We start from the raw sequence: 23,280 nt of genomic DNA, 5'->3' as shown, positions 1-23,280 counted from the left end.
TGGAGAGGAAGCAGTCAAGCCACAAGAATAATTCAAAGAAAACCTGCTTCACAGCAAAAGACCAGGCAACTTCACCTGAGTGCACCCCAAAAGGTTTAGCAGCAACTTCAACAAGGACAAGGTTTAGTCACACTTCAACAAGGATGTGGAAAAACTTGAGAGGGTCCAGAGAACAGCCACTCGTATGATTGGGGACTTGCAAGACAAGCCATTAGAGGAGAGGCTGAGGGACTTGGGCCTCTTCAGCCTACAGAAGAGAAAGCTGTGAGGGGACTTGGTAGCAGCTTACCGCTACATCAGGGGAGTACATTAAGAACTTGGTGAACAGCTGTTCACCAGGGCACCCCTGGGGAAGACCAGGAGCAATGGATACAAACTCCTGGAAGACTGCTTTAGGCTCAATTCCAGGAAAAACTCCTTCACAGTCAGGGTGTTCAGACTGTGGAATAAACTCCCTCCAGTGGTGGTGCAGTCACCTACGCTGGTAATCTTCAAAAGGAAACTGGATGGTCACCTTGCTGGGGTCACTTGACCCCAGTTCTCTTTTCCTGCCTAGTGCAAGGGGACTGGACCTGATGATTTACAAGGTTCCTTCCAGTCCCTAATAATCTATGAATCTATGAAACTTGATCATCCTTTGCAAGTACTTATGTAGGGGAAAGCTCTTTAAATCAGACACAGAAGCATCCAACAACTTTAATCTGAACTACACTAATTCAACACTGAAAAAATGATTACCCTTGAAAGTTATTGGTCATGGTATAGTCCATTTAAAATTATGGAGGGAAAGGGGGATTTTTCTGTTGTCTGAGTTCTTTAAATCAAGAGCAACGCCCTTTTCAGAAATCAAGGTGATTCTCTAGCTCAGGTTAGCAGAGTCTGTGCACAAAACATTATATGTACTTACACTGCACCTAGGAGCCTTACACCTGGACCAGCACCCCACTATCCTGTTTCAGGCTGCACAGAAACAGAACAGGGATAGTTTACCATGCAGTCATCTGGGTTTTTTGTTTGTTTGTTTTTTTTATTATAAGTAGAGAGAACAAAAGAAAACAAACAAATGAAATAATGGTTTGATTTTTTTTTAAAGACAATATGGAAGAGTTTAAAGCAGGGGTGGACAATTATTTCGGCTGGACAGCCATTTAACAAGTTTTGGTGATCTGTCAAGGGCCACAAAGGCAGCCCTACCCCGCGACAAGTACCCTGCTACCTGGTTACCATCTTGGGACCCAAAGTCCTGCCCCTAACCCCCCCCCCACCTTTGTCACCAAAAGCTCCTCCCCTGGCCTCAGAAGTACTTCCTGCAAAAGGGGGGGGGGGGGCCCCCCACAGGCGGTTGGGTTGCCATCTTGCAACCAGAAGAAAAATAAATCATTAAATTAAATTGTTATAGTAGATGTTTGATTTTTAGTATATTAAAAAAAAAAAATACTTTTGTCTTGATTTGTGTTCCATAGTATATATAGAGGCGATTGCATGATAGCTCAAAATAAAGTCTTACTTTATAGTAAGACTGTATAGTGTATGTGGGAGGGTGTTGGGTGTGTGCATGAGGGGGACTCTGCCCCTCGCCCCTGCACCCTGCTCTGTGACATGGCTGATCCTTGATCCCAGCCCTTCTGCAGGGGGGTGGGGACAGGCATTGCTACAGCAGGGACAGGAGTCATCGTTGCTGGAGGCAGAAGGAGATCAGGAGCTTCCTGGGCAGCAGCAGCAGCCTTGGCTGGAAACTGTGCCCACTGGCCAGGGCTGGGGTCCACTGGTGGGGAAGGCTGGAAGTACAGCACTGGTTTAAACATAAGTAATAAGGATATATTGCAGATGCATATTAGACATGCCTCAAATGCAAAGGGTAGCTTGGGAGAAGACAGTTAGCTATTTTAAAATTTATCCAGCAGGTGACAGAGGTTGGCATAACAGATCAAACTGATTCATGAGTCAATGCCTCACATGCAAGTGAAGAACAGACTGTGAAAAGCCTTGAAAGCCAATTTAAGTAGCTTATATTTGACATAAGAGAGGAGGAACCAGCAAATAAAGGCAAAGATGGGCAACAAGGTCAAAGCTAGGAAAAAAATTCTGACTGGAATTCTGAATGAAAAATGGGGTCATGCCCCACTCATCCAAGGCTGGAGGAAAGAACATGGGAGTAACAGAGCTTGAATGAGCACTGCAGCTGGGTGGAAGGTGCTAGGAGAGATTATAGAAAGATTACATCCTAGAAACATTACAAAAGGATCAGCAGGATCTAAAAAAAAAGACAGATAGTAAGCCCAGATGTGAAAACCTGCCAGACTGTGGGACCAGAAGGATGAGAAGGATTTTGATGTTGTCCAGAAATCAAATGAACATGAAAAAGATGGGGTTGGAAGAAGAGGAGAGACAGTGAAGAAGTAATTAAGTACTCCATTTTGCCATGTTGTTTAGCTAATTAGTTCATGACCATCTGTGAAATGCTGGGGGGGGGGGGGGGGGAGAAGAGGAGGAAGAGGCAAGCCAAGTTTTTAGGTTGGATCATAACATGTCCATTCCGGTTTTAAAGCCTACAAAATTACCTGCAAGAACCCTGCCATCTGAGCCTGAGTCACTTCCCAGCAGGACTTCCTACATGCTGATGTTAGTTTACAAGCCTCAGTTGAGACAGTGTCTCATAGGTGTTTAATTAGCCCCCAAAAGTGAGATAAAAAAACCCACATCTAATCAGAGGGAGCTATACTAGGAACAGGTACCTTTCTGAGGTAGCATTAACACGCTGATTTACCAGAAGCTCTTCCAGTTCTGGGTTCAAATTGGAGGTGCTGTGGTTTCCAAATAAAATTTTTTTAAAGGATCAGTTACTCCCATGCTTCATCAGGCCTGAATTCAGAGGATGGCTCTCTAGAAAGGCCTCCTTAAGAGACTTTCTCCAGCTATTCAGAGACAAATCTGAGAACTTAAATAATTTATGTATGCAGCTGGTTGTGCAATGGGAGAGCATAACTATAGCAACTGTATTAGAAAATGCAAGGCCAAGTTAACAAATGGGGTCAAATTCATGCTTCAAAAGCAGAACCTTGCCAGTTTCAGCAATACAAGTTAAGTCATTTCAATTTGGCAGTACTATAGGTTAAATGAAAGCTGTGTGGGGGAAGCTGGACCAGAAAGAATGGGAGAGGTGACATAATGCTGGGAGGGGTGTGGGAGAGAAAAATCTTTACTCCTAGTAAGGAAACTTGCAGTTTAAAGCCTTGCCACTGATCTCTTACAAATGTTGGCAATAATGGAACAGTTAGGTTAAGATCAGAGCACACATCTAAGAGTCAGAACCAATTAAACTGCCCTGCCACAGACACACCATGCTGTATTATGGTTGATCACATTAACATAAACCCATAAAAGTAAATGATGGTTTCATTCATAAAAGCTGAAGAGAATGTTTGGTGCACATATACAGAGGTTGTTAGCCATGTCAGTCTGAAATGAGGCAAAAGGCAGGGCATATTAGTACCTCATAGATAAGTCAACTGGTTTCCTAGCTATGAGGAAAGAAGCACTTTTTACCAACCATGGTGCTCAGATAACTGCTTAGGAACAGTTCATACTCACGTGATGAAATCCAGGAAGCTCGCCAATGGTTCGTATGCATGGTTCCTCATGTGACGGAACTCCACCACCATCTTCTCTTTCAGCTTGTCATCTATGACAGACACAGTAAGGGGAGAGGCTTCGTTGGCCAGGAAGTTCCCATAATCTGTGCTTTGGAGATGCAGCTTCAAATCTAAAAAAGCAAAAACCACAATTCACAAATTTTGCAGAGGTAATTTTTTTTAAAAGTGTTTCAGGAACAGTAAAAAACGGAGTCCCTGCAACAAACTGCTTTAAGCATTCCCCATTACACTAGCATACAGCGACACCTGCTGTTCACAAAGGCAAGGCTGCTTTCTTAATACCCAGTTATGTCCATCGTTGTTCCTACTAAGGCAAGTCTGAGCACAGGAAGAGAGGTGCGATTTGTCTCAGTCCCATCCTTGTTTTCTTAAGCAATGCCCTACCCTACCCTCAAAATAAGTCTTCATTTTTTCCTTTAACCCTTTGAAATTATACCTTCCTACTTGTAATTCTGAGTTAGAAGCCTACTAGCATTCTATAAGTGTATTTACCAACAAGCTTAGCATTTGGAAACCAAGTGCTTCACTTTGCCAGTTGGTACTTGAGTCTCAGACTTCACTAAGGGCATCTGCACTATGAGGTTAATAGGAACAGCTTAAGACCAGCTGGTATAGTTAAGAGTTCTGACCATAAAGATGCTTTCAAAAGAGACATATCAACTCAAACTAAGAACAGCAGGGGCAACACGTAGTGGGTGCACATGCATCCCCTACAAAAAGGCGCTGCCAACGCTGGCAACCACCCGCACGTGCCCCTGACACTCTGCCACCAACACCACCGGTGGTGTCTGCGGGCAGTTTGCGATCCCCGCAGGCCACTGCCATCACTGCTGGCGGCTGTGGGTGGTCGCCAACGTTGCTCGCCAACCCCCCCCCCCCCCCCCCCCGACAGTGCCAGCAACATCTGCAGGAGCTCCCCCACTTACCACCATGCTCCTGCTGCCACCATGCCCCATCCAGCTGCCAGGGGCATGCGCTGTTCATGAAGAACAGCATCACATGCAGTTACAAAATATAAACCCAGGCAACTTCTTTGACATGACACATCCACAGAGATAGGTTTGACCAATACACAGCAATAAATTGAAATCACGTATCACAGGGTCAGGATGAGGTTGCTGAGAAGGAAAAAGAACGAGGGAGAGAATCTATAAAATAAGTGTGCCAAGAAAACCTTAAGAAAAAAAACACATAATCGGAGCACTCCCTGATTTCAGAAAGACCTCAATGCTTTTTCCTCAGCTAACCTTTCTTGACCATCTGATGCACTATAAGCTGCACTGTTGGCCAACAAGTAACCCCAACGCGCTGGCCTCTCTTCTTTGTCAGGGTTAAATAAAAAAGAAAAATCTTATTCAAGCCAACAAGCATTACAGGCTGTAACTGGATCCAAAACATTTTTGTGTCATAAAAAAATCATTTGTTTCTCAAAGCTTTACTTGCTGAGCTGGTACATAGTGTTCATCTACCTCTAGCTTTGTCTGGTCAGAGAGCAAGTTAGACAGGAACATTCTCCCAGGGATTTGAGGGCTTGGAGGGGGAGGAGATGAACTCAAGAAGTTTAGTTAAACCAGATGTGAACATACTGTCCAAAAATTTCTTCCCAGTTTTTTGGAAGCAGGAGTGTTTAAGCCACTCTCACTGTCCCACCAAATTGCACAATAACCCAACTTTACACAAAACATAAAAGAGCTGTTCAAGGTCAGGTGAAAAACTGGTCCCATGAAATAGGGGTAAAAATGAGTTGGATAGAGCTAAAGGTCTGGATTTTCTGGAACCACATCCTAATGTGTATGCACAATTACAGTCATGCACACATGAACACCAGGTATCATCATCAGCTGGATGTGCAGTCACACCATTCAGGCAAATGTTAGAGCTATACAGAACCTGATGTAGCACATATCCAATGGAATAAAAGAATGGTTGGTGGACTACTTCTAAGTCACTTTAGAAGGCTCCTGCTCCAGTGGACATATTTTCAGTGAGATGTCAGGGACATGACCTTAACCAAAAACTAGGTAGTATCTTTAATGATGTGGAAGAAAAAAAAAATTATCACCAATAAATTTTGCAGATAATAATTTGGTGAAAGGGTCAAGAAGAGCAGAGCAGTCCAGTTGCAATGATGCCAACTAGCTTCCAATTACTGTTCTTCATCAGCAGACCCCAAATGAGGGGTTTACAAAAGGGAGGTCAATATCATTATTTTTACCATATGATGGAAACATTTCTTCATTTCACTGTGCCTTAAATCTATTCAAGGTCACCTGGTAGGACAGTGACATTTTGAACCCATAGTCCCAGCTTAATGTCCCACCTACTAGACTACTCTCCTCTATAGAAACAGCTGGATTGCTAGCATATGGACCCAAATATCTTAGAGCAAAATGCAGAAGTCATATTGCAAGAAAAAAAAAGACCACAGATCACACTTCCAGGATGGGTGACAGTGGAGGGATGCACCACAGAATACACTGACCCAAGAAAGTGGTTTTCAACCTGTGGTCTGCAGATTGTGTAAGGGGTCCATGAAAGATAACTACAATCAATCAAAAGTATGACTACCCACACTTACAATTCAAAGGGGTCTGCACTATTCAAAAATGTTTAGGGTTCCACAAGTGACAAAAGGTTGAAAACCACTGACCTAGAAGGAACCGGGAGTCACAACAGAAAACCAAATGAACATGAGCCACAGCATCAAGCAACACTGAGGGCCTACACAAGCCTTAGATGAATAAACAGGAGAATAGAGTAAAATAGAATAAGGAGAGAAGCAGCGTTCTCTACCCCCAAGCCGATGCCATATCCTACATACCACATGGGGCCAGGGGCAAACATATGTTGCATATGTTGCGTGGAGCTGGACCCAGCGCATGCAATGCAAGCTGAGCACACAGCCAGTGTAGGGGATGCACTGCATGTGGCTCCTGGACTGACACTGCACGCTAGATCTAGCGCATGGGGCTGCTCTGTGGACCTGATCCAGCTCAGACTGACCCCAAGCATGCCTCATGGGACCAGATGAGTTTGACACCTCAACTCTAGACTATACATTTTAATACACAACTGCAGACTATTTCCCTCACAAGATCCCTGCCTTATTCAACATACAGGGTAGCCCTGTTGAGGATGAATCACAGTCAGCAGTAAGAGAGACCGAGTGCTTGACTTGCAACCTTAATAGTCTTTGAGTGTTCGCATGTCACTTTATAGGGCTTTTGGGAAAGCTGTAGAAATACATCTGTGTTATGCCAGCTGGCAGCCAGCATGGAAAGTTCTGTCCCTGTCAAATTTCTGCCACTGTAAACAGGTTCTTAGGCTTTATACCTAGCACTGATGAATGCTACTACATGCTGTGTTCAGTACTGGTGCCCACATTTTAAAAGAACATTAAGTTAGAATCAAGTCAAAACGGCAGAAAGATTGAGACCTCCAATGAGTCCATTTAAGACAGCAGGGGCAAGTTGGTACAACTGAGACCTCCAATGGTCCATTTAAGACAGCAGGGGCAATGGCAAAAGGCAATTATCTAGCAAAGATGAAACAAGATCCAATGACTAAGTTGAAGCCACACAAATATTTAGATTTAAATAAAGGTGCAAATTAAACTGAGGGTAATTAACTACTGGGACATGACTTAAATTGAGACATTTAAATCTGCATATTGAGCTTAGTCTTGCAAGAATCATGGGGTGAAACACTGGCCTATGACTAACTAGATCAGTGTTCCCTTCTCAACCTGAAACATATTCCATCTAACTGGCAATTACCCAGATGATAGTGATACTGATAATCCTGTTCATAACAGTTTATGCTAGTCAGTAAAAACATTTCTGCAGTCTTACATGGACTTGATCCACACACATTCACAGGTTGTTGAGGATGGTCCATAGCTCCATACACTGTGCAACTGGTCAACTTGTGTATGTGTAAATTAACACACTTTCAAGTACCTCTCTGCAGTTACCTAGCATCCAAAACATTCCAAATGTACTCCCCATGCAGGCAAGCTTTGCAGCTATCCCTAAAGCTATACAGAATTACATATCGATTTTTTAAATATTTCATATTACAAGAAAAAAGCACTAAGAAGTTGAGAGATAGTAACATTCAGATTGCCCATGTAACCCTATGTCTATAGACCACAAGTATCAAAAAGCATGGCCCATGGGATGGATCACATGCCCATATTGCAGCATGTGCTAGGCCCTGGTCCCATGTACTTCATGCAGAACCCATCTAGCATGAATTATACACAGCACAGGGCTGGGCCATGGTTCCCACTGCACAGGATTAGCCCCAGTGCTGGATCTAGAGCTAGGTTTTTCAGTTATTTCAGCAGGGTAGAATAGAATCATTCTTACATGTATACTATTTTGCCTTAAGTGCCCAGATCCCACAGAGATTCAGACACAGTAATAGTTACTTTAGTTCCATCAGAGCAACCTGAAGATTCAAAAATTACAACAGGGCTTATGCAAGAGACAAAGACTTCTTAAGATTATATCTTTTATTGGACCAACTATGTAGCTGGGATAAAAAGTCAGACAAATTTTTAAAACCCTGATATTCTGTGATCAGGTCTTTGACCACAGAAACTAGGCACAGCATAGTGAAAAACAGCAGAGGTGAGAGGGTGAATGAAATTCAAGGGCTGCACACACTTACACAATTAAGAAAAGAAAAGAAGCTGATTACTGGGAGATGAAGCCCTATCAAAAGGGAGAAGAATCATTCTCATCTTTCCTGTGCGGAAAGAATTCAGGAGTCGAGTAAAATATTATGTGCCAACTTCATTCTCAGTTAAGAGGGAATCCAAGCATCCCCAAATATATAGAGCCATCAGAAATTCTGAACCAAGTGAATTACCAAAGCTGGGCTAGCAGCACTATCTGGGAGGCCACAAGGCCCAGAGTAACTAAGGACAAACAGGTAGAGAGGTGCCAAAGAAAGCCTGGAGAAGTGAGGCAGCAGACCAAGCCATAGCAACTAGGGTTAAGCACATGCATGATCCAAAAGAGGAAAGTACCAGAGAGGCAGAAAATGCCAGGAACCCCTAGAAAAACCTCATTTTGGATCAAAAATGGGTACTGAGAGACAGGCAAGATGCTATTGCTTACAAACTTTGGCTATTGTAAGCAAATACTAGTCTAGCAGAGATAACACCTGCCTGTTATGAAGCCCAAAGGCGTGCTCTGGCATCTATTTGCAAGCCTGGAAGTCTCTTTGCCCTTCTTTTTTTGTCTGCTTACGTTTCCCTGGCAGAAAGAACCACACATTTCCTAGGACAGGGAAGGAAGCTGGGACTTCAGCAAATCAGAGCAGTCCAAACCTTTCCAAGTTTTTGTAAACACACTTTGAACCTTAATTGGTTTCCAAAAGAGTCTATAAGTTTTTCCACAAGGAACGCACAACAAGCTCTCTCCAAGAACTTTTTAAATACATTTTTAAATACAAGCCTGTATTTCAGTCTTCATGCCACAACAACCCAGAGGAGTTCATTCAATCTCTGTTATCACTGCTCTACAACACTGAATTTTAATTGGCAAGTAGGTTCCAGAGACATATACCACTGTTTTGATCTTTAGATCCGGGAAAGTCTTTCCTTACAATCAACACTTTCATTTAGTCAGAGCCCAGCTTTTATATCCCAATCACTCCAGCTTCATCTGTATCACTACTTAGCTACTCTACTATCCAGCACGCTGGTGCTTTTCATCTACCACAGAGACTTGTTTGAAACCCTAGGAAATGTCTTCCACGTCTTTACTCTAGAATCACATCACAACTAGACCCTGCTCTCCAACAGCCTGTAGCCAGAAGTGCCACTTTTGTGCCAGAAGAACATTGGAGAGAGGCAAAAACCTGCAGAGCAAGGAGAAGATGTATCTAGGGCAGGGGTTCCTAAACTGTGGTACACAAGACAACTCTGGGAGGGTACACAGGAGAAATTGTGTAATGGGGGATTTAATATTCATTATAACACTAATTGGCATTTAAGGGGTTAAAATATGTTGGTTGGGGTACAAGGGCAGCTGTTAAATCTGGAAAGGGCATGCAATAAAAAAGGGTTTGGGAACCTCTAATCTAGAGCATAGCAGCTGCTGGCTCTTATGATGCAGTTACATCCAACTCTGCTGGTTCTTCTGGGAATGTGATGGGTTTGTAGAGTTTATGAATTCTGGCTGATGTTAAATTTGTGGTATGACGCAGTAATGCTCATCTGTGTATCCATCCCCATGGACGGTGAGGAGGACACTAGAAGCAGAATAAAAAGAAACCATGCATTAGCATTAGGATATATAAGCTCAAAGGATTTGCTCAGATAGGAAAATAAATCTTTGGCCAGAAAACAGACAGGTAGGTTTTGGCAGCAGAGGTGAAGTGGCACTTCTGCAGCATGCAAGTCCAAAATAACCTGCCTGACTTCAACAGCACTCAGAAGTGTTCACCCACTATCCTTCCCAGTCTCAAGGCCACCATGTGAGTGTGCATGTGTGTGTGCAGGGGGAAGACATAAGAGTAGGATAGTTTTGTTTGTTAAGGCATTTCGTGTACATTTCTAGGCACCAGGCAGACAAAGGAACTTCCAAGTTATAAGCATCCAATAGACTTGCTTTACTTGTCGTGTTCACCTGAGTCATATTAGAAAATTAACAGAATAACTGAGCTGTACAAGCATTAAACTCTGCAGAGCAGCCTCTCAAGCCACGTGTTGTGGGTAAGCTTCCATTTAGCAATGTGTTTGGAGCATTCTGGGAGGTATTTAGGCACTCAGCTCACTGGAACAATAGCCAGCTCAATGTTCTGCTTAGCTGGAATCACGGACACATTTATATAACAACACTTGGAAGGAACATTTGAGAAGAAGCCAGCCCAAGCACTTTAGAATTAAGGCATCTTAATCCAGCTGGGATCCCTGCTGCTGCCCCTCCCTGAATTACTGTCAGAGCAGACAGAACATGCTCTCAGTGGCTGGCCTCACTGCCTTTAATTCCGTGCTTCAGATGCCACAAGCATACCCTGGCCCCTCAACCTTAACTACCACATGGACTTGTGCTCCTCCAGCCACAGGAGTAGTCAGCTGCACCCATCCAGGCAGACCAATCATTTTTATAACACTGATTACCTGCCATTAGGCACTTTGTTTGTGCCAAGTGACACAGATGGTAACTTGCACTAGACACCCAATGAAGGAAATGGTGAGGAATGCTGCTGGTATACCTGGCAAACCAAAGCAAGAGCCACAGACTGAACAAGCTCAAGTACACCAAACACTGACTCTGGGAGGCTAGCTGGGAATGAATGAGTTGAAGATGTGGCGAGTTCAACCCCAGGCAGTGACAGCACAAGTACATTAGTGATGGTGGCTACCACAACGTAGCAGTCAGGAGGAAGAGTTCTCATGCCTGAGCTGGCTAGTCTTTGCAGGAGGCAGCAGCAGTGCCCTTTATTCCTTATATCACCTCACACTTCCATTTTAAGCAACTGGACGTAAACAGTTATAACTCTAACAAACATCAAGGGCTTTGGATGGACTTCTCCATACTTGACCTCTTCCCCCAGGGAACATTAAACTTCTAACAAGCATGGTCCAGCCATTTCTAAGAGCAAAGTTAGGGTAGTCTGCACTTTCGCCAGGTCAACAAGCTGCTCTAACTTCTCTTTCTGAACAGTGCAAACTCTTTACAAATTCAGGAACAGTAATGTGAAGTTTGGCAGACAACTTTTGGCTCAGAATAGTGCCTTGGGCTCTGCCCTGGAAGTCTGAACAGGTATGGCTGATCCATAAGTCCAGAAGTCCCCAAAAGCTTATTTGAATTCAAGCAACAGCGTGTCAGTGATCTACTCTCATTTATTGAGTATTCCATGCAGAAAAGCAGCATGCGAGTCAAGATTTCCCCCACACATGCACACAGAGGTCCAATGTTCAGCACTTCTACACCTTTGTCTACACAACCTTGAAGTTTTGAATACAGTTATGTAACTTAAAACCTGTAGATGTGTCAGCCTGCCAGAAATATAAAGTAACAGAAAACCCAGTCCTTGTGATGAGGACCTTTCATTCTTCAGTAACATCTTGTCCATATCCATAAATCTTCCATCATAGGCAGACACTCAGCAGGTCAAAAAGTTATTACTGAGTCATAACATCCATAAGTATTCAAAGTTTGGCACTAAACTACTTCCCATGCATGTACCACAACAGCCCCTTGCTAACATGCCCATGAGTTCTCCCCCTCTAATGCAGGGAAGAAGGGAAGGGTTCTTCCCAGCATTTCTAGAAGCCCTGACCAAAGGTCCACACTGCCTTGTTTGCAATCATCTGCTTCTCCACTAAACCACTTCCAGTGATTGTTCACAGTGCTCCCATCCTCTGCTGCAGGGCTCGCTGTCCCTTAGTTCAAAAAAATCCAACTCCTATCCTTCCCTTGGATTCTTGAGTCTTCAGCTATCAATTTCTGAAGTGCAAAACAACGCCCCCCCCCGACCTTTTCACTAGGACAGACCCAGCAGTTTGCCACTCCTCACCTCTTCCTCCCTTAGGAGCCTCCCAACTAGGTAACTCCACATCTCTCACTGAACAGAAGTGACCTCTCCTAGTTGTGTCCCATTGCCCATCACCTCCCCTACACAACCTAGAAGCCTAAGATTGGTCATTCTTCTGTGTCAAATATAAACCACAGCTATAATGGTTTCCCCTCTTTTTGAAGGGTCCAGTAACCAAGTGCTTATCAAAGCCTTATGGAAATAAAATGTTTCCTTGCTAATTTTTTTAAAGTTGGCTAGAATGAGAAAAGAGGCAGGACAAAAATCCTTCACCAAATTGGAAATACGAGGGACTTCAGTCAAGGCAAGGCATGGACAGGAGGGGAACTAAAGACACAAGTACTAGAAAGTTCAAGGCCTAGGACATTTTCCTTCAGAGCTCAGCAAAATACAACTTAACTCTTACTTCTCCAAGCCTTGATGTTTGTGTAATCTCCTACTGACATCAGTGGGAGTTCAACTATGAATTAAGGAGAGTACTGAGTCCTGGATTTATGTTCTGGCTCACAGACTGTAATTGAAAGTAGAGTCGTTCTCTTCAGAGGAAGTCTGATACACCAAAAACAAAGATATGTTCTGTTTTAAGTTGACCATAACGGTGGAGCGGACTCCCAGAAGTAACATTCTCTCTCTAGTAAGAGGACTGAACCAGAGTGATCTGGAATGCAATGGTACAGCATATAACTCGGGTGGGCAATTATCTTGCCTGGCAGGCAGCTTAATGAGTTTTAGTGAACTGTTGAGGGCCACACACAAAATATTTCAGAAGACAGCATTTTAACAAACTATAGATAAAAAACAAATAGTCTAAAAATACTAACCTATACTAAAAATCAAACATTTACTATAGCATATTTTAGTTTTATTTAAATAAAAATTGTTATGATTTTTTATTGAGTAGTGTATATAGAGGTGATTGCATAATAGCTCAAAATAAAGTTTTGCTCTTGCATATTGTGTGCATGTCTCCTCCTCCTCCTGCCCCTGCTGCACCACTCCAGGCAGGCGAGAAGCTGCAACTGGGTGGCTCCTGCCCCTGCACACACGGCTCCAGCTCCTGGCCACCTCCACCCACCAGGCTGCCCATTGTGCTGGGTGGGCAGAGTGGGTGGAAGGCAGCCGGGAGCTAGAGCCGGAGTGCAGTGCACTGGGCCAGGGGCCTGGCAGTCATTTCCAGGCTTAGGATGTCCCATTCTCCCTCCAATAATGAGGCAGCCAAAGGAGCTTGGCAGAGCACCTGGTTGACAATGGAGGCTGTAGCCTGCAATATTCTAAACCAGAAAGGTGGTAGCCTTCAAGTATTGCCAATCAGTCACAGCACCAGTACAACTTCTACTTCCATAGAGGGACCTCATGTACACCTTCCACACAGTCAGAGTAGGGGTCTGGTTGCAACCCTCTTGAGTTTGCAGACCATGCTTGCCCTTGCATCAAGTCTCCAAGTTTGTTCCACCTTGCCAGGGATCCATGAACTGGAATAGGAAAGAGCATTCAATTGCAGAGAAATTTCAGCCCAATGCTGCTCAGAAAGGGAAACCTTGTGTGCATGACAGCACAAGAAGCTATCTTGGTAAGACACCATATCACATTAAGGAAGTGATGTAAAACCTAGGGCACAGGGCAGTTAAGGCATCTCTCTACAGCTCCAGAGGCACAAAAAGTTCTCCCACTTTACCCAGCTGTAACTGGGTACCTATTCATTTGGCCTGGGGAGTCAAAGGCAGCCAGAGGCTATGCTAGCTGTAAAAAGGACTCTATGGCATTATGGCAATACAAACAATAACCACTTGACTCCTTAACATAAGAACAAGAGGACCTTGAAGAGACATGCAAGGCTGGGATCTTATGTGTGTCAGGCTGTGAAAAGGCTAGGGTCTTAGCTCCAAATTCACAGATCCAAAGAACAACTAAAGTTCTGGGGATGTATGGGAGATCAAATCACTTTCTAATTGCACTGTGACCTAAAGAAGGGCTTGTGCAGAAAATGGGAGCCATGAATAAGATTTGGGAAAAACAAGGACCAATAAACATGGGCAAAGAAGTGGTACACTGGAGGAACCAGTGTATGAAGGATTATGCAAGGTATTAGCTTTCCTCCAGCTGTAGATCTGACAGTAGGGTGCCCCTGTTTAAAACAAAAAGGTCCAGAAAATGGGTTTCATCCCTAATTCATTTTGAGAGTTTGAACCTGAGGAAGTCGCAACCAGATCCAAAAGGGGTTGAACACAGTACAAAAGCACAGCCCAGGTGATTAGATTGAGTGGGGAAAGGACATAAGGAAAGGAAGGATGTGAACTAAGGTAGCAAGGTTCATTCCTAGACTTAACAGAATTTCAGCTTGTTTAAAGAGAAGAGATCTGAACCAGCTCCAATTGTTTACCCGAGGTGGACATGAAGAAAGATCCTAGGGAGCTGTGCTCTCTTCCCATGAGGTACTTTCCCTGGTGAAGATGTAAATATGAAGTAGCTAGACTACACTGAGGACCTCCCCACTGTCCTCTCCTACCCACACTCACCTCCTCCTCCCTCAGGACTTATATTGGCAGCAGCACATGTCCCTGTTTTGGCAGGATACCAGCCTAAATTGCAAAAAGGATCTCAAGACAACTCAGGGACCCCAGATGCCATAGCTCAGACCAGGAGCACAGATTCTACCTAACAGCATGCTAACTGCTGGTGAAAGATTTATAGGCTGGAAGAAACCTCACGAGACCATCAGGTGCAGCCCCCCTGCACTGGGGCAGGAAAGACTGTTGGGGTCAGAATACTCCAGCAAGGTGCACAGAGTCATTTTTTAAAATATCTCCAAGGTAGGTGATTAAGCCACTTCTGGGGGGAGTCTGTTCCACACCCTGGGCATTTGAATCATGAAGAAGGTTCTCCTTATGTCCAATCTGAAGCGATCTTTAAGCAGTTTGTGTCCATTATTTCTAGTCTTCCCTTGGGGTACCTTAGTGAACAGCTGTTCCCCCAGACCCTGATGTACACCCCACGAACAACTGGTGTCTCCTGAGCCTGGTTGGGCATTGTTGGTAGTCAGCAATGACTGCCCGCAAATGCTGGTGGCGGTGTTGGGGGGGGGGGGGGGGTTGGGGGGGGGGGGGGGCCGGCGGCAAACAGAGACTGCTTACAGAAGCCGGCAGCAGCAAGCAGGGACCACCTACAGACGCCAGCAGCAGTGTCAGCGGGTGGCGAGCGGCAACTGCCCGCAGAAGCCAGTGGTGGCCAATCTCAGCGGGGGTACTGAACTTTGAGGTACGCCACTGGTCACCTTCCACCATGTTGACTCAGTGCTGTCCAGATAAAGGCCTTAGGACAAGGGTGGGCAAAATATGGCCAGCAGGCTGGATCTGGCCCACCAAGGGTTTTTGTCCAGCCTAAGGCAGGTCCCTTGGGCCCACCCAGCCCAGGTGCAGGGGTAGCCTGGGCCATGGCGCATACAGCAGATTTCACTATGCCAGGTGTACAGCAGGACTAGGGCAGTGTGGCAGCCAGATTCACTTCCTTCCTGGCAGCCCCTGCAGCAGCAGCTCCTTCCAGCTGCTGCCACCAGTCTCTGCTGCCACTGCTGGACGTGGCCCCAGGCATCCCACCCCATCCACCTCACCCCCACCCCCAGAGGTGCCGGACAGAGGAGCCAGGGACCCACAGGGGCAAGGTGTGTTCAGCTGGGTGGATAGGATGGGGCCATGGGCACGTGGGGAATGACATATAGGAGTAGGATCGGCTGGCAGGACCAGAGCCAGGGCTAGAATCAGGATCACAGGTCCACTGCAGCATGGGACCAGAGCCCAGGGCAGAGCCATAATCCACTGCCTGCATAATCCCTGCAATAGGCACCATTTATGTGAGTGGGGGTGAGGGGAGTGGACTGTGGTTCCGCACCAGGCCCTGCGCTCCACAATCCCCCAGCCCCAGCTGTCCACCCTGCTCCTGGATGCTGCTCCTCACCCAGCTGCCACCCTGTGCAGGGCCCATGGCAGCAATCAAGAATCTCATAGAAGATGCCTGAATAGTATGAAGTAACATCAAATTAAATAAGTTCTTTAAATCCAAAAATGAAAATGTTAGTCTATTACAATGCAGAGAAGAAAATGTCTGCCCAAAGGAGAAGCAATTAAGTAGAAGCTAGCTGCTGTAAGGCAGGCTTTGATATAAGGGGCTGCTGTGAGACCAGGGCACTGGAAAAGTTAAACTTCAGGAGGCTGTCTGCTGAAAGCCATCTCCACCATGGCACTACAAGTGAGAACAGATTTAAAAAGTTATAATAGTGAAGACAATCACCACCACCCACACAGAAGAAGAAATCTACCCCACTCAGGGTAAGCGCTCATAACATACAATCTTCTCTACCATCCTACAGCTCCTCCCAAAATGCCTTCCTGGCAGATTAACAGGAAGTCATAATTTTGCACAAGAGCAAATTACAAACACAATGCATCTTTAAAAGTGATGCCTCCACTGCTCCAAGTAGAGCACTGCCACAGTCTTATATTAATGGAATTGGCCTCAAGCACCACTCTAGCCACTTCTGAAAGGTGCTACATCTAAGGGCTAAGCCGTAGCACCTACTACATCCTGACTCCTTAACACAAGGACAAGTCCTGAAAGGAATGGGGGTGGGGAGTATAATACACCTAGCAGATATGTTGCCTCCCTGTTCAGTCCTCTCAGGAACGTTCCCCAGTGATGTTACAGCCACAAGGGAAGGGATTGCAACAAAGCAGCTATTTACACCCCTTTGACTAGAGCAGAGGTTCCCAAACAGTCTCTTATTTGTAGAATCATAGAAAATTAGGGTTGGAAGGGACCTCAGGAGGTCATCTAGCCCAACCCTATGCTCAAAGCAGGACAATCTCCAACTAGATCATCTCAGCCAGGGCTTTGTTAAGCAGGCCTTGAAAACCTCCAAGGATGGAGATTCCCAAGGATGGATTGTCTTTGGGTAACCTGTTCCGGTGCTTCACCACCCACCTAGTGAGAATGTTTTTCCTAATATCCAACCTAAACCTCCCTTGCTGCAACTTCAGGCCATTGCTGCTTGTTCTCTTTGGAACTACCCTTCAGATAGCTGAAGGCTGCCATCAAATTCCCTCTCAGTCTTCTCTTCTGCAGACTAAATAAACCCAGTTCCCTCAGCCTCTCCTCGTACGTCATGTGCCCCAGCCCTGAACCATTTTCATTGCCCTCTACTGGACTCTCCAACTTGTCCTCATACTTTCTATAGCAAGGGGCCCAAAACTAGACCCAGTGCTCCAGATGTGGCCTCATCAGTGCAGACCCCCTTATTGTGTACCATCTTCCAGATTTACCAGCTGCCTGCATATGCCTACCAGCATGTCTTTTATATTTTAATCCCTGAAATGTCAATTATAAATGAAAGTTAAATGCACCATTACACAATCTGTCCCGTGTACCACCCTCCCCTCAGAGATGTCTTGCATACCCGCAGGGTGACACATACCAGTTTTGGAACCCATGAACTAGAGCAAAAATACCAGCGCGCTCTTTGCATCCTCCTAGGAGGGTGTTCAATTTCCTAGTAACTAAAAATGTCAGGAAACGCTGAGTTTGACCAATGACTGCTAGCTAGCACAACCACACAGCCTTAACTCTGCCCCATGTGAACATGAGAGTGGGAACTGGTTAAGATTCTATTATATTCCCTCTTCCAAACCCAATCTACCACTGCCTGTGCCCAGTCCAGCTCCCCACTAACCCTACAATTTATACAAGCCAAGGAATCCTCATTGTACTCTCGCAGCAGCACCAGCTGCTGGCTGGCAGAGGCCAAGAGGCTTAACATACAGCCATAAGCTCCAAGGACACCTCAGAGCAGGGATCTTGTCTTTCTTGTACATGTTTTTCTTGAGGGGTGTTGCTCAGTGCTTGGCATGGAACTCCAGGTGGGTCCTCATCAGTGCTAAATAGAGCAAAGGATCACCTAAGCATCCATCACTTTTCAATCTAGACATCCCTTAAGTGCCACTCATGGAAGTTATTTATGCCAGAGTTTTCAAATGTGCAAGAGGGAAGTATGTGAGAAACAGGACTAGTTTGGTAATATCTTATAATGGATCAGATATATAGATATATCTAGATAACAGATATATCTCTATAGTTGGGAGAGATACAAGATGAGCTTTTGGGCTCAAAATATGTTCCACCTTTCTTGAAAATCTTCTTAAATCCCTGATAAGAGCTTAAATCTCATTTTCATAATTACATAAATGATTTAAGTGCTGTTGAGAAGGTTACTGAAGTTGTTGTCTATTGCTGAATATCAGTGGTGGCAGATAAAACAAGGAACAGTGGTCTCAAATTGCAGCAAGGGAAGTTTAGGTTAGATACCAAGGAAAACTCTCACACCAGGCAGGTATTGAAGCACTGGAACAGGCTACTCAGGGAAGTGGTGAAATCCCCATCCCTGGAGGCTTTTAAGCCCGGTAGACAAAGCTTCAGCTGGGATGAGATAATTGGGGATGGTCCTGCTTTGAACAGGGGGTTGAACTAGATGACCTCCTGAGGTCCCTTCCAACCCCAATTTTCAATGATCACAGCCATCAGTGGGGCAAGCTGACACCTCCCACCTAGCCTTAAATTTAGCAGGTCTTGGCTTGCCTTGATGCATTCTGGGTATTTAACTCTTCCATTCCTGAAGGGCCCTAATGCTTTGAGTTCATTAGTTTCCACTATTTTAAGAAAAAAAGAGATATAAGGAGTATGAGTGGGGAGGAGGGTGAGCAATGACCGGTAATCAGTGACCACTCACAGATGCCATCAGCACCATCTGCCCGCTGATGCCACCAGCAGTGTTGGTGGCAAGGGGGGTGGAGGGTGGCAAGCAGTGACCACCACCAGCAGCAGCCAATCTGAGGAGGTGTGAACCTCCTACACATCACCAATGGAGAAGAGAGAGAGAGACACACACACACACTCATTCTTAAATGGCTTTCCCAACAACTTTGCTTTATAACTGAGCAAACAGGATTAATCAGGATCTGTTGATCACCAAGGTTATGGCACTACAATTTTTCTATTAACAACAGGGCTCTGTAAGAGCTGGAGAATTTCATGGTGGAGTTCTTCCAAGAAGAAGTACTCTCCTCCAAGTTATCTGTAGAACAGCATGGGAGGCACTTTGACACCTTGGTGACATAGCTCTACAAATAACTTTCCAGAGCAGCAAAAACCAGGTGGCACAAAAAGTTCCTGGCATGCATCAGCCCAGGGCATCAATAATTAGCAGGTTTCGGTGGCCATGCAGCAGACTCTCTGGTGAGAAGATGGAGACTTTAACAGCAAACAAAGTGAAGAACTGCTCCAATATGTGCGGGAACATACCTTAAGAACACACCTCTGCAGGATACCTGAATCCAAGCAGAAGGCAAGATACAGTGCAAATGAGACTGCAAGGTAGTCCTGGAACAAATGCTTGACTGCCACCTAGTGTTGAAAACTAGAACTAAATTTCCTGCTGAGAAAAGTATAAGAAAGCCAATCTACATTTTCACTGACTACCTGTCTTGTATGCATACCAGCCCAGCCCCTGGCTTCTTTACTTTTCATTCCATCCAGGAAGAGCACACACCAACTGCTGAAACTTCCTTAGCCTGACGAAGGGTTTTTGAACCCGAAAGCTTGCTTAGTAACTATTTTCCAACTATTTGGGTTGGTCTAATAAAAGATATCAGATTCACCCAAGGAACCTTGTCTGTCTAAGAAAGCCATGAGTGCTTACTTGAGTAAAGGGTCGACTGTCCAGGTTGTTTACTTGAGTAACCATGCCCCAGCACAAATAAAGCCACACCCAGAAAGCCTACCAACACCTGCTCCAATTGCAGCTGGGCCAAGGGTTCAAGAAAATCCCCCTCAGAGGTATGGCCCAGCATCTTTCAGGGCAATACTTCACCATCTCTCCTAGTTCATGTTCCAGAAACTCAGTGCCAAAACACTACTAAGAGTCACTCAAAATGGCAAACAGAACTCATTACAACAAAGTTGACCTTCAGTCAAGCTCAATGGGCGACTAAGCTCCCTTTCATCCCTCTGGTATGATGCAGATGTAACAGTTACAACTGATACATGCACTCGCGCCCCTATTAAAGCAACGAGTATGTACATTTCACAGGCAAAATCAGCTCCCTTAGGAAGCATGGGCTGGATGAATGGACTGTAAGGTAGATAGAAATCTGGTGAAGCATCAGGTTCAAAGAGTAGTAATCAATGAATTGATGTTCAGCTGGCATTCGGTATCAAGTGAAATGCCCCTGGGGTTGGTCCTGGGACTGGTTTTGTTCAGTATCTTCATCAAAGACCCGAAAAATGGCAGAGAGTACCCTCAGCAAGTTTGCAGATGACACCAAGATGAAGGGAGTAGTAGATATGCTGGAGGATAAAGTTAGGATTCAGAGAGACCTAGGTAAATTAGAGAATTGGACCAAAGGAAAAAAATCTCATGAGGTTCAGTAAGGACAAGTGCAGAGTCCTGCATTTAGGATGGAACAGTCCCATGCTGGGAATTGACTGGAAAAAGGACCTGGGGGGTTACAGTGGACAACAAAGTGAATATGAGCCAATGTGCCCTTGCTGGCAAGACAGCTATGGATCAACATTCACATCATGTCACGGTGGGGCGAGCAGTGGGAGGGTGTAACCCCCACTCCCAGCACAGCCCCAGGCGCCTCCCCCCCCGCCCCCCCATGCCCTCCCGGATGAGCAAATTGCCCCAGCCTCACTGTGGGGGGCCTTGACCCACCACACCAAACTTACCAGCTGGACACAGCTGTATCCAGTGCTGTAAAGTCAAAACCCACGAAGGAAATTTGAAACAGGGTGTCAATTTAAGTGCCGCTCATTGAAACTCAAAAAGTCCAAAGTCGAGGACTGCCTATACCAACTATAATAAATCTCAGGGCTGAGGGTGAAACATTCAAGAAATATGTTTGTTGATGAGGTTTTAAAGAAACTCACACCAGTGAAGTCACTTAAGCACCTGTATTCAGAAAAGACTACTGAAGTGATAACCCAGCTTTTAACAGCAGTAGCTTCTTCTTCAGGTGTAGAAAGAATATTTTCATCCTTTGGATTAATTCATTCTACATTGAGAAATCACTTGTGTGAAGACATCATCCTGAGTCTGTCTCACTTCTGTAAGGGGACAGCCAAATCCCCTCTGTCTCCTCTTCACACTGCCTGGCTGCTAAGGCAACTGAACCTGGTCACCTAGTAGACTGGGCTGTACAAATTCCTTTGTCCTGAGTTTCCCTGCCAAGGGACCTGCTGGACCAGTTTCGTGACCCTGGCCTCTCTACCCGAGGATGCTGATGACTTAAGAGGATTGGTCTGCAACCAATACTGCGTTTCTGGTTGGGACTTAGTGATGAGGTAACAACAGTTTTAAAAGGGGTCACTCCATTTTGGAGGAGGTCAGGCATTTTGGGGACACTGAAACAAGCAAAAAAGCCTCCAGAGTTCTATCAGTCTCATCAAGCCCGGTCTATTTTGCTCAAGGTGTTGGGTTTGTTTGGTTTTTTTATAATGATACTCTTCTACCTTGTACTCCTTCCCCAATCTCTGCCTCTCTGATTAAAAAAAACAAAAGTTACCTGCATGCAGTGTGTGGACTGTGAATTCCAGAGGAGAGAGAGGTAGAACAGCCTTTATAGCTCCCTTTGCTCAGCTAGCTAAGGTGGGTGTGGCTTTTTATTGTCCTCCAGTAGAGATGGCTACTTTTGAATGCTTCAGGCTAACAGAAGCACCCCAAGGTCTGCAGATCTATATACCCCAGGCTGTACAGAGCCCTAACAGAAACCAGAGCCCAGCTGGTGGCAGTTACCCCAGGCTTGTAGGTGTGCACCGTGGTCAGCCGGATGTAGGCACCCCAGAGGAGACATCTGAAGCGGGGTTTTGGTTGGGCGTAGTGAGGTGCGTGGCTCAGCATAGTAGTGCCCCCCTGCTGCTCTGCCACAGCTTGCACCAAACTGCACCAAACCCATGCTATACCCAAGATATATAGATGACATAATCATCATTTAGACCCAAAACCTGTAGTCTGATCAAATTCAATAACCATCACCCTTCAATCAGACAATCGCTTAAATACTTCCAGCACCAACATTTCCTTTTTAGACACTAGGATCAATATCCAGAGTGGTTAAATATAAAACACCATATACAAACATATACACAAAACTAGCAATCACACTAAACACACTAAAAAAGCTATAATATAAAGCTAAGCCCTCTGATACCACCCAATTTGCACTGAGAATACCCACAGTTGTCATTTTACTAATCTCAAAAGGGCTTTCACTCAACAAGGACACTCTGTCAGAGAGATAGATCATACTTTTGAAACAGCCACCTGGATACCACATGAAGAACTGCCACAGTACAAAAAGAAAATCCCTATGAACTGCACACTATTGGTTATGACATACCATCCTTACTGGGAACCCATATGGAAAATCCTTGAATAATTGCAACCCATACTAGAAGATGACCCAATTCTCAAAAAGATCTTTCCAGAACCACCCATCCTAGCCTTTAAACAAGCACTGAACCTTGCCAACCTCACCACCAGAAGCAAATTTCCTATAGCCCAAAGCACACTGAATGGATCTAGATCATGCCAGGACAAAAAAAATGTAAAATTTACCAACACATCTCCACCACTCCCACAATAATTATACCACACAATATAACCATCACTATTCCTGGATCTCACACCTGCACTTCCAGAAATGTAATACATCTAACCTAGTGCACTAACTGACCTTATGGAACACATGTAGGAGAAACCAAACAATAGTGTAGCAGAATGAACGCACACTGAAAATCTACTAAATATGGGTGCCCCGATAGAGATTTTTGTGGACAAGACCAATAGAAGATTTTTAAGGAGGCTGTCCCAGGGGAGCTGGGGTGGCAGGACGACCCCAGGCCAAAAGAGAGCCCCACTTACCTATCGCAGAGCCCGGAGAGCCGGAGGAGGTGCGCGACGAAACCATCAGTGAGGGTAATTAGCTGCGCGTATATACAGCTGCGGCCAAGCAGCGTGGGCGGGAGA

The 23,280-nt window shown here is 45.1% G+C and overlaps 1 protein-coding gene across 1 annotated transcript in view; it reads right to left on the bottom strand.

Annotated features, from left to right (window-relative positions):
• ATP6V0D1 (ATPase H+ transporting V0 subunit d1) overlaps window positions 1-23,280 on the bottom strand; it is a 76,316-nt gene that overhangs the window by 45,076 nt on the left and 7,960 nt on the right. Inside the window, exon 2 of the mRNA XM_006269833.4 lies at window positions 3,592-3,763. Within this exon, the coding sequence (XP_006269895.2) occupies window positions 3,592-3,763 (172 nt within the window). The remainder of the gene's footprint in view (window positions 1-3,591; window positions 3,764-23,280) is intronic.

The sequence above is a fragment of the Alligator mississippiensis genome, chromosome 10 (genome assembly GCF_030867095.1).
Source record: "Alligator mississippiensis isolate rAllMis1 chromosome 10, rAllMis1, whole genome shotgun sequence".
NCBI lineage: Eukaryota > Metazoa > Chordata > Crocodylia > Alligatoridae > Alligator > Alligator mississippiensis.
The sequence above is the reverse complement of the archived record's forward strand: the minus strand, read 5'-3'. Positions and strand labels throughout refer to the sequence as shown.